The sequence below is a fragment of the Miniopterus natalensis genome, chromosome X, assembly GCF_054644295.1.
Source record: "Miniopterus natalensis isolate mMinNat1 chromosome X, mMinNat1.hap1, whole genome shotgun sequence".
NCBI classification, from domain to species: Eukaryota; Metazoa; Chordata; class Mammalia; order Chiroptera; family Miniopteridae; genus Miniopterus; species Miniopterus natalensis.
In genome coordinates, this window is record NC_142103.1 from 88,500,344 (window position 1) to 88,512,611 (window position 12,268).

The 12,268-nt window shown below is 42.0% G+C and overlaps 1 protein-coding gene across 2 annotated transcripts in view; it reads left to right on the plus strand.

Annotated features, from left to right (window-relative positions):
* The window catches only part of DMD (dystrophin), a 1,831,916-nt gene that overhangs the window by 1,805,566 nt on the left and 14,082 nt on the right, over nucleotides 1-12,268 (plus strand). For both annotated transcript variants that reach the window (XM_087813416.1, XM_087813415.1), the window contains 3 exons: nucleotides 2,443-2,686; nucleotides 3,529-3,652; nucleotides 10,594-10,686. In XM_087813416.1, the coding sequence (XP_087669542.1) occupies nucleotides 2,443-2,686; nucleotides 3,529-3,652; nucleotides 10,594-10,686 (461 nt within the window). The remainder of the gene's footprint in view (nucleotides 1-2,442; nucleotides 2,687-3,528; nucleotides 3,653-10,593; nucleotides 10,687-12,268) is intronic.

The window sequence follows — 12,268 nt, forward strand, 5'->3', positions numbered from 1 at the left end:
TTGGGTTTTATTTCTTCTTTAATGTGGGGATCCCATCTTTTGAAACTGAGCATTTTGGAATACATGCTATCCCCTGCCCAGATACTGAACAGGAAATATTTTCCTAACAGGAAACTTGATCACGAGATTATCTTACTTTCTCCAGGTGGACAATGGGAGAACTCTTCTTGCCTCATTTGCATCTCATGTCTTTTCTCATAGCTATACATCTCCCGCCTGATGAAATATCATCTAAGAACAACAGAAATCTGTCATCTTATTTTGGTATTTATTGTAACTGGAGAAGAGATATCAAAGAGTTCTAATCAGTCACCAGGTATCAAATAGCAAAGGTATCCTCAATGAGAATTCTATTCCCAGCAATTTAAAGAAGGAAATCTGTAACCCTAAATGTATTTATTAAAAAGCCTAAAAATTAAAAACAAATAATGATTTAAGCATTCAACCTGCAAAGCCCGAGGAAAAGGCCCAGTAAATTGCACCACATTATCAATGGACGTGAAAACTCAGAAACATGAAGGCTGCCCTTCCAGTTCGAGCGATAAGTTCAGTGTAATTCAAATCGCAAATTTCACCAAGAATTTTCAGATTAAAAGGGGACACTGAAATCATAGGGAAGATCAAAGGGGGGTCAGAAGAGCCAAGACATTTTTAAAGCAGAACAGTGTGGGAATGGGAGGGTCTACCAGACCCTAACTTATTTGAATTGTGGTGTGGCACCTGCACAGGGAGGGGACAAAGAGACCAATGCAATGGCACAGAAGCACACTGGTGTATTTATGGACTCGACGTATTGCTGAGCTACCGTTAGAAGTCATAGGGAAAGAACTGTGCAATGAACGGGGCTGGCCCACTGAGTTATGGGGGGGGGGCAGTAAAAGTAGATCGTATGTTTACCCCAAGCACACAAGATTCTGCGTCAAGGCCTAAATGTGAACAAAATGTTAAACTTTAAAGTGTGAGTGTGAGGAAGATTTCCTTAAGCAAAACAGAAGAAGCAGAAAACACGGAGTAGTGTATTGAAATTTAAGTGTGTTGGACAACAGGATGCCATGAGCAAAGTTAAAGGTGAGCGACACAGGGATACGGGTAGGAGATGATATTTGTTGTGCCCATAGCTGGCAAAACCATAAGCGCCCAGAATTTTAATAAGAAAAAGACCATCCAGTGGGGAAACGGGTAAAGGAAACACGAAAAGCCAATTAACAGAAAAGATGTTCAGCCTCACTGGTAATCAGGGAGGTACAAATTAAAATGCACCCATCGGCTTGGCCAATGCTTAAGTGTCCGGTAACCTCAAGTACTTGATGGAGATCTGGCTTAATGGAAAACCTCGTTCGCTGCTGGTAAGAGAGTAAATTGCTAAAACCACTTAGGAGAGCGATTTGGTAACGTGTGGCAGTGTTTCTGTTGCTAGAGCCCCCAGGTCCCCGTCCAGCTGTGTTCTGTAAAGAATCTCTTAAACAGGTGCCCGAGGAGACAGGTAGAAGGAATTGCATCACATCATGGTTTGTAATTGTGAAAAGTTGGAAACTGAAATGTCCACTGACAGGAGAATGTCGTTGGCACATTCCAGCTGCAGAATAATACCTTACAGCACTTAAAATCGCGAGCTGTTATGTATCAACACGGATAATTCTCCAAAACGGTGTTGAAGGCCAAAAAGCAACTCTTAGAATGGTATGTACATGCTTCAACATTCAGTTCTTAAACCTGAAGTTTAAGAACGTGAAAAATAATGCTGTTGCATTGAATTACGTAAAATGGCCATTTTTGTAGGTGAAAAAACAGCCGAATATCAGCATCTTGATAAAGTTCATCCTAATATTTGTGGCTACGCTCGTGATGGTGGACACGGAATTCAGGATGGGGTGACGGTGAGGAGGGACTGATCTGGTGCTGACCAGGGCGTGTGGGGGAGCTTCGACTGTAACTGTCGTATTTTATTGCTTGAAAAGAAATTTTGAAAAAAATATATGGCAAATGTTAAATGTATTGAGGCAGCGTGCTGGGTGCATGGGTACACTCTTACTATGCTCTTACACATTGTGACTGAAAATAGTTGATGATTTTTTTTTATGCAACCCAAAGTGCTGATAGAGGTATAGAAATGGTAATCTCATGACATTATAAAGAAGTATTTGCAAAATGCTTCAATTTTTTGCTGCTGACTTGTCTGAACGTAGCAGGAAATGAAAGATTGAAAAGCATCTCCCCTCACACGCGGGGCACACGCTTCCAGTTCCATTTTGGTTGTTTAGCGCTGCTTAAGGTCGGCATCATAAAATCCATTCATTAAGTGCCCCTCTTCTGCTTGCTCTTGTGTTTGGTGGTGGTCAGGTGCATCTCTCTGCCACTTTATATGAAACCTGGTGGTGATATTGAACTTACTTCCCCCCCCTTGTCTCTCTTTTTTCTTTTTGACTTCTCTGATGCCAACAGAAATCTGCAAGCAGAATACGACCGTCTGAAGCAGCAGCATGAACACAAAGGCCTGTCCCCACTGCCGTCTCCTCCTGAAATGATGCCCACCTCTCCTCAGAGCCCCCGCGACGCCGAGCTCATCGCTGAGGCCAAGCTCCTGCGCCAACACAAAGGCCGCCTGGAGGCCAGGATGCAGATCCTGGAGGACCACAATAAGCAGCTGGAGTCCCAGTTACACAGGCTCAGGCAGCTGCTGGAGCAAGTGAGCCCACGTCTGCCTTGGGACATTTACACAATTGCACTTTTCCCCTCTTCAGCGGAGCTGAAAATCAGAACCCCTTTTTTAGAAGTGCAATTAAGCATCGATTTGTTGAGTGCCTAGTATGTGCCTAGCAGAGAGCTAGATAGCAAGGGATATGAGGGGCAAAGCTAGTGTGTTTGTTAATATTTGTTCAGGGTCGTTTTCTACAAAAATGTTTGACTGATTTACAATTTATCTTTTAAAAAAACACCCAAAGGTTTCCGCTGGTTTTCTAAAAGTGAAAATGTTCCATCTGGAAATGGAACTCTCTTTTCAGCCATTGGCATTGCTGTATTTGCTGGTATACCTTTGGGTTTTTTCTTACGTTTTCTAAAATACAACTTTTTAAGCCTCCACTGAAAACCTAGTAAGATACTGCATTGTAGTAGGCCCGACCTTTACATAGTCCGGGCTTTCCGGGAGTTTTAAATTTGGGGATATGTTCTATCTTGCTACTTAATATTTCCCCCAAATAGGAATTCTCCAGGACATTTTTGTGGTCGCACATGGTTTCACCATTCTCACATGACCCTCTAAATCTTTTAGTTATTTAGTCTAATGATTTTATATATCTTGTTCCACGGTCGCTGTAATCTTTTCAAGCATCTAAGGGGGCACAATTCAGACACAGAGACAGTATTCATGGCTCATCAATAGTGAAATTTCCCGAACTGAACAATCTTTGGGAGGCTTCTAAGTGGGAAAGGTCATAATGTCTGAGTCCTGAATGTCTGTAATGGTTTTATATTGATATGTGAGTGTTTACGATGAAAAATAATTCTGTTTTCTTGTGGATGCCGTAGCCCCAAGCAGAGGCCAAGGTGAATGGCACATCTGTCTCATCTCCTTCTACCTCTCTTCAGAGGTCAGACAGCAGCCAGCCTATGCTGCTCCGGGTGGTTGGCAGTCAAACTTCAGAATCCATGGGTAAGTGTCTGTCTGAGCTACTCCTGGATTTTGTTCTGTCTTAAGGTCCGGAAAGGGTGAACTGGTTGCCGAGAGGTTCCAATCTGAGTTATCTAATATCGTTCCTGGGCAAAGCACTGGGAAGGGATAGAAAATGTTTGACGTTGTTTTCCTGGCTTTCCCACACCTTCGTAATTTAGGGCAGTCTCTGCATGAGATTCTCTGTCTCCACATGGGATCCGAATATAGCTAGCGGACCGTTGGGACTAAAAGATCAGTCAGCATATGAAAAAATATGTATGCCTTTGAAAACTCTCTAAACTCCAAAAACAACCGAGTGTTAGGACCGCCGCTGCTGTTTCCTACTGCAGGGTTTTCCCCTTTTTTTTTGAAGTAAGCAAAGCAGTGAGAGCGAGGCGCATAATTTAGCCGTGAGACTCAGAGCTCCGTGCGCTCGGAAGCATTAATTATTCAGGCCTGTCAACCCTGGCAGAGGCAGCGTGCCCGTGACAGCACCCAAGGTAAAGGACACATCAGGCTGTGGTCCTCATGATTTGCGGAGCCAAGAGGATCGGGGCAGGACCGAATCCAAGGACAAAAGTGCTAGGTTCCGGGGGCTGAGAGAGGCTAGGAGATAACTTGCCAATATCAAGTGGATAGGCCCTGTTGTTAAGTTTGTCCTCTGAAAGAACTGACTGAATTCAAGGGAGATTTTTTTTTTAAACTATATAAGCCAACTTCATTTAAGAAGGAAAAAACCCAACCATCTTCTTGAAGGATGCGCATGGGTATTTAAACAGATGCAATGGGTATCCTCATGCTTTGAAGGTCTGTGTGTAAGGCTGGGGTTTGCTAAACCATATTTTGGATAGAGTTGCATTCTTTCAATACACAACCCCAATGCCTTTTTAAAGTAAAAATACGAGTGAGTCCATACTAGGTGACCTGTCTAAAGAGTGGAGTGCTTCCTCGAAGCATGCAGTACTTATCGCTGGTAAGTCTCTGTACCAGATGTGTGCTTAAACTTTTTTTTACTGGGAGAGTGTCCTAATGAAGCTTACGTTCCATTGGGAAAGACAAAGAAATAGAAATGAACAGTTATGTTCTCTTGGCTTCCATGAGCTTCACACAGGAGCCTAGGACTTCCTAACGACTCCTTATGTCTAATGACTCCTTAGCTTCTGATTTAGAAGAATTTCAAACTTACGGCAGAATGGCAGTTAATTCAACATTTTGCCACATTTGCTTTATTTATTTATAGTCACATCTATTTTTGCATGTCTATAACATCTTCATGTAGACTGTATATATTTTTATTTTATGTGCACATTTAATGATTATATGTTTCATACATAATGACACTTTACCCCTAAATCCTTCAACATGTATCTTCCAAGATAAAAGATACTCTCTTACATAGCTACAATATAATTATCACATTCAGGAAATTAACACTGATACAATACTATTATCTAATATATAATTTAAATTCAAATAGCTCCAGTTCTGCCTATATAGCTTTTTGCTTTTTTTGTTCAGGATCCAGTCAAGGGTCATGGTGTGCATTTAGTTACCATGTCTCTTCAGTCTCCTTTAATCTAGAACACTTCCCCAGCCTCTCTACATTTTTCATGACACTGACATTTTAGAAGAGGTCAAGCCAGTTGTTCTGTAGAATGTTCCTCAATTTGCATCTGTCTGCATTAAAGTTAAATATTTTATGCCCAATTACCACATCGGTGATGTGGTACCTTTCTCAGTGCATCACCTAAAGGCTTTCCTAACATTCTCTCTCCATCCCCTCCACTCTTTCTGGGCACTACTTCCATTCCTTGGCCTCTGCCATGTTGATAATCATAAGCCCAAATTGCCAGGCCTCTCTCCTGAGTGTCTTCTGGATAAAAGTATAACCCAATCTGAAATCCTGATCAACCTCCAGAACATCTCATCCAATTTCCCAAACTACACAAAGGGAGTCACTTCCCACTTTCTCCCTTTATCTACCTTCATTTTACTTTTTAGAGTCCTTGAAGTATAATTGATATGCAAAAATGGCACACATTTAATATAAACATCTGGATGAGCTTGGCCATATATATACACCCCATGATATATGATCACCATAAGCAGGTACTAAACATATCCATCACCTTTAATACCAACCCTTTCCTTTCTTTAACCAAGTCCTACCACCATCAATCGAATCACCAAGGCCAGTCTGTTTTACATGTCTTAAAAAGAGCAAATCCCTTCAGTACAGGCCTTCTGCCCAAATGTAGCCTTCATCATGTGATCAGCTGAACAGACAATGTGAATACTCTCTTCATTGGTTTCTCTGCTTTTGGTCTCTCCCCCTTTTCAAGCCATCTTTCAGATGTTTCCAGTTAATCTCCTAGCATTCAGATTGTATGTTCTTACTCTCCTTAAATATGTTTGTGGCTCCTGTTTGCCTACAGAATAAAGTCCATACTCCTTAGCATGGTATTCAAAATCCACCTTCCTCTGCAACCCAATTTTTTACTGCCTTCAAACATGACTGCAAAAGACCCTGAACATCTAAAGCAGTCTTGAGAAAGAAGACCAAAGCTGGAGGCATCATGTTTCCTGATTTCAAACTATATTACAAAGCCATAACAGTCAAAACAAGATGTTATTAGCATAAAAACAGACTCATATATAAACAGAACAGAATAGAGCCCAGAAATAAATCCATGCATATATAGCCTATTTATAGCAAAGTTGCCAACAATATACCGTGGGAAAGGGATAGTTTCGTCAGTCAGTGGTGTTGGGAACACTGGATATCCACGTGCAAAAGAAAGTAGACCACTATCTTATACTGTACAGAAAAATCAGCTCAAAATGAATTAGAGGCTTGAATATAAGACCTGAACCATAAAACCCCTGGGAGAAAACATGGGCAGTAAGCTCCTTGATATCAGTCTTGGTGGGTTTTTGGAGTTGACATCAAAAGCAAAGGCAACAAAAGCAAAAATAAGTGTAACTACATCAAATAAAAAGCTCTGTTACTGCAAAGGAAACCATCAAGAAAATGAAAAGGCAACCTATGGAATGGGATATAAAGGATCTGCAAATGATATATCTGATTAGGGGCTGATATCCAAAATATATAAATTCATACAAGTCAATAGAAAAAAAAAAAACTTGATTCAAAAATGAGCAGAAGATCTGAATAGACATTTTTCCAAGGAAGCAGTAGACTTGGCCAACACACACATGAAAAGGTACTCAACATCACCAGTCATCAGGGAAATGCAAATCACAACCACAAGGACATAAATATTAGCTACTAATTTTAATATCTTTCACCACCATTGAACACCGACCGGCTAACAATCAGTTATCATCATTGTATACCAGAATTAAAGAACTTACACACAGCATTTTTATGTAAAATTGAAACCATCTACCCTAAATATAATTTTAAAAAGTAATTGAAGCTAATATCAGGTACTAGATAAATCCGTTTTCCTTCTGAAAAACTGAAGAAAGGCAGGAAAGATACAAGCCATGAGGTAATCACACATCAGGTTGGAAATTGGTTACCAGCACTGTATGTGATTTAAGTAATCCAAATAAAACTAGTGGTGGGCATATTTGCTCATACACAGCACCCTCTTTAAGAGGAAATACTTTGCCGAGTACACGGTTCCCTCGTGTATAAAGAGGAAATAGTTGGCTGGGGTGTAAGCGGCAGTGCAGGAATAAGGTTTCTTGGGTCTCTCCTGCACCGGCTGCACAGGTTCTAGCTAAAGTCACTTCTTACGCAAGTAGGAAAATCATTTGAATTGAGGAAAGGGAAGTGAGTCATATGGAAGGATATCATCCTTTCAAGAAAGCCTAAAATCGTGCTGAGTTTCAGAAGACTTTAAAAAATCTGTCTTGCCCATAGCAAACTATTCCCTTTCTTTTTTCCCAGATTAGCTTGGAGTCATTTCACTTCGTTTTCACTCCCGCAGTGTCTGTCATATTATGCTGTATCAGGGTATATTTTAACTTGGATTGTGTCTTTCCTTATTTTAAAACATTCCTTTAAAAAAAGGTTTCAGTCATTTTTTGGACCACCTTCAGGCAAGCCAATGACAACTATAGCTAATAACCCGAAAAGGATTTTTATGCACATTTATGGGACTCACCTTGGAGTAGAGATGTTAATGCTAAAAGAATTGCCACTGACTGTGCCTGAAACCCCTTGGCCCTTAGCAGGACCGTGTCTGAGCAGGCACTTGCTGTTCCCGTCTGATGCCCCCCCTCAGCTATCAGCATGCTCCACACCCTCGCGCCCTTAAGGATTTTGCTCAACTCGACCTCATCAGTGAGGGCTTCTAAGGCTCCCCTTTCTGAAAATTCCTCCTCACTAACCCTCTCTTCTGACTGTTCACCATCACCTGCCATACCTACATAGTTGACTTATGTGTTTGTTTAGCCCGTGTGCGGACCTAAGTATGTGAGTTCCGTGGAAACAGGGCTTTGGGGTTGTTTATTGCTATGACTCCAGCACTTAGAACACTGCCTGGCACATAGCTGGCTTTTAATAGTATTTGAATAATAAACTAACCTTACTGTTTTAAATTTTTATGACCTTTTTTAGACATTTAAAATCTATCTGTAATACTTTCAATAATAAAGCTAAATTTAAAAAATAAAATCTGTTTTTAAAATCTGTTTTAACTTTTCCAGTATAATGTGACCCAGAAAATATTAGGGTTTAAGCATTTTCAGTGTGTTGATTCACCTTTACTCATGCATATATGTAATAAATCTGATTTTGATTCTTAAAAGGAGATTAGTTAAACCCAAAGAATCTTTTTTACTTACTGAAAAAAATCTTGAGAAAAAGAAGAAAGCAGGATTACACTTCATCTGTGCATGTACTACCTCGGATGTAATAGGCGCTCAAAAATGTTTGAATGGGCACACTTACTGCCGCCATGAAAGTTTTTCATTAAAACATACAAACCAGTTTTACAATTGTACTTGGGCGCTTATACTTGAGACTTTTAAACTGTCAGACATATTGACATCATTGCTGATGAGTGTCTGTTGGTTCGGATGTATTCCGTGAGGCATACTATCACTCACGGGGACCGGGTGCCATGAAAAATGCCTCATGTTCCACAAGTGGGTGAAGATGTGCATCGGTAATGGAACAAAGAGAGGTAGTCAGCCCTGCAGGTGTCAGGACTCAAGATGCTGAATTTCATCATTTTCATTTCTAAAAACATAAATATAGGCCCGGGGGTGAGTAGGTAGAGAAAGAGAGATGATGATGATGATGATGATGAAGATAGATAGATAGATAGATAGACAGACAGACAGACAGACAGACAGACAGACAGACACTGTAACCGCCTTTTCCACCTTGGGGCCTGAATTGTTCACTCATTTCCTATCCTTGTATTTCAAAGAGGTTTCCTACGATGCGTTACCAGGAGCCTCACAAGAGCAGAGGGTTTTTGTCTACCCCGGGTCCTTAATTCTCCATCCTAATAAGGGTATACAGTCCACATCCACCTGGGATATGATTTTTGTCTTAATAGTGAGCACTGCCAAGCATTCCTTTGAAGGATGAAAACTGAACAATAAATGCAGGGTTATAATCACAGATGAAAATTCAAGTGGCAGAGACCTTATAAATAGCAATGTTTAATTCCTTTTCACTGGCTCTCCAGCCCTTTCCACATCAGATGTGAACCTGAGGTTTCCTTAAGTATGTCCATTAGTGTTGATTTGCTTAAGCAAGGTCTCCTTTTAGGTGGAAGTGACAATATGCTGAACAAATTAAGATGGAAAAGAAGTTCTTTTCACTACTAGAAGACGGAATGTTATGAAAAATCCGTTTCCAAGGGCCTTCAGAGTTCAGAATAACTGTTTACACTTAGGAAATGTCTCCCTTACTGAAATGCTGTGTGAGGTGTATTTCTTTAACGTGATTAAACAGGGGCCACACAGATCAACGAAACCTACAAGGGGACTCATGCCCAGAGGAACGCCAGCCAGCCCTAAATTTCTTGCCTTCCACACCATCATCATCTCCTCACATAAACAAATTCTGAAAACTTAAAAGAAAATGTTTCCCCTTATTAGCCTCCAAAAACATTATGATAGAGTAGCCCCACGTCACAAAGAGGAAAGGAACGTAGCTCCCCACTATACCCCATATCCACAGTCCTTAGAATATTAATATTTCATCGCCTATATAGGTCACATACAGCTTTCATTTCGCCATGTTACATTGGACTTTAAAGGTATTTGCGTTTTGTTTGTATTTTTGGTTAAATGTCAAAGGAAAAAGTGGGGGAAATACCGGAGTGTGTCTACTCTTTTCTTACCTTCATAAATGCAAAATGTCACAGTCTTATTTTCTTCTGGGTTGAAAAGACACTGCAAGTGTCCAATAATTTTTTTTTTTACAAAGAAAAATGTCTCACATTTGTTAATAGGGGACAAGAAACTTATGGCAACTTGATCTTAACTTTTTTTTTTTTTAATATATGTTTTACTGATTTTAGAGAGGAAAAGAGAGAGATAGAAACATCAGTGATGAGGCATAGATCGGCTGCCTCCCGCACGCCCTCTGCTGGGGATTGAGCCCGCAACCTGGGCCTGTGCCCTGACCGGGAATCGAACCGCGATCTCCTGGATCCTAGGTCGAAGCTCAACCACTGAGCCACCCCAGCCAGGCTGATCTTACACTTTTAAATAGACACACAGTTTTCTTCTCTGAAGATAACGACGTAGATAAATTCCTGCGTGGAATTCTTCTCTTTAAGGGGCTGTTCCCTAATTAGTAAGCTTGAAGGGTTATTTTTCTTTATATTACTTACGAGCAAGTGCAAATGACTTTCGGTGGGATTTTTAGCTGTGATCGCGGACCTTCCCTCTGGCATCTCATTTTTTCCTTAAGTGTAACTGCCCGTTGTCTGTTGGCTTTCATTAAGGTGAGGAAGACCTCCTCAGTGCCCCCCAGGACACAAGCACAGGGTTAGAGGAAGTGATGGAGCAACTCAACAACTCCTTCCCTAGCTCAAGAGGTAAGCTGCGGGGCTGGCCTACCTCCCACGCACGCAGGTAGGCCGCTCACTGCCACCCCCACCCCCCGCCGGTGTGTCTCCGGTGTTGAAGCAAACACGTGCTGCCAGAAGGCCGGTTTGGGATCACTGGGAGAAGATTGTATCTTTAAATGTGACTTTCTGGTTTGGATGAGTGCATTTTATGGTCTTGGGTTCTGGTTCAGGTCAGAAGCCTGTGTTATCAAGATGTTTCTAGAAATATAGAATACCAACTTGTATTTCTAAAGTGATTTACTTGCTTTGCATATTAGTCGGCAGAGTTAATTACGAGAAAGCTTTTACTTCAGGGCCATTGGGGGACTTTCACACAGAGGAGGGACTGAATGACCTAAGGGTGTCTTTGCCAGGGACATACAGTTACTACACGACACAGCAGGGGTCCAGGACATACCCAGTGTACACTGGTGGTGGGAACTCTGACTTGCAATTTGATGCCCTTTATATTTAAAAATTGTGTCTTATCCCATCGTTTAAACATAGGTACAATTAAATCTTTATATACTTTGTTCTTTTTTTTTTACTTCCTTAGTTGGAACAGTCTTCACAAAGAAAGGCATTAACATTATCAATGCCTTTACTTCCCCCCAACACTTTGTCCTTGGGGACGTTGCCCCTTCATCCAAAAATAGCATTTTATACACACACCCCATTTTCCCACCAGCCAGTATGAGCTTCAGGTGGTTTGCCTCATCCAAGGGGTACCCTGCTGCTGCTGTGAATTTTCTTGCAGTTTTTAAGTTCACTGCCCTGATGTAAAACAGAGTCACCGACCCACCCCCCTTCAGTTAATAAAAGGAATGGCAGCGGTCGCCTGTGGGCAAACAAAGGCAAGCCGGAGGGGGTGCACTAGGCCTGTGGCCAGCGATGGGCACCCCTACCGGGCGCCCCAGGAGGGCAGGGCTGCAGAGCGCCTGGCTGTTTGTTCCCCTGCACAGGGGCAATGACAAGGGTGTTTTGAGTCCCTTCTTTTTCTTCCCTCTGTTAACAATGGCCGTTTCCTAGCTCTTTGACGTCTAAGTAAACGCTGGGCGGTGCACATTCAAAGCAATAATGTTCTGCTAGAGAGTTGCTAAGGAACCGGCAGCAGAAGCTAATTTTAAACGTCTGCACCAGCCATCTTTCCACCACTGAGCATCTCTGATGTGTTGGTTCTAACAGATAAAAATCTTATCTGTCTTCCACCCACCCCACACCCGCCGCCCTCATCCCGTCCTGACTATCTTAGCTGTCTTCCCTCCCGAAGCCGTGATTCATAGTGAGACCGTATGTCAGTTTGACATAAATCACATGCTGTCAGCACCACGTATCAGGGGAGGGGTTCGGGGTGCAGAGAAGGAATGCCAGGCGCCTTGCCTTCCAGGCGCTGATGGTCAGTTGCGGACACAGACTTCCCGAGTTCCAGTCACGGTGCGGTAATGTGATTACTGCACTGGAGGTGCGACGCCATGAACCCTAGAAGCACCCTTTCAGACAGAGGGGAGGCTAGCCTCAGACTGAGCAAGGGCAGGGACTTTGGGCCCCACATCTCGCACACATCCCTTTG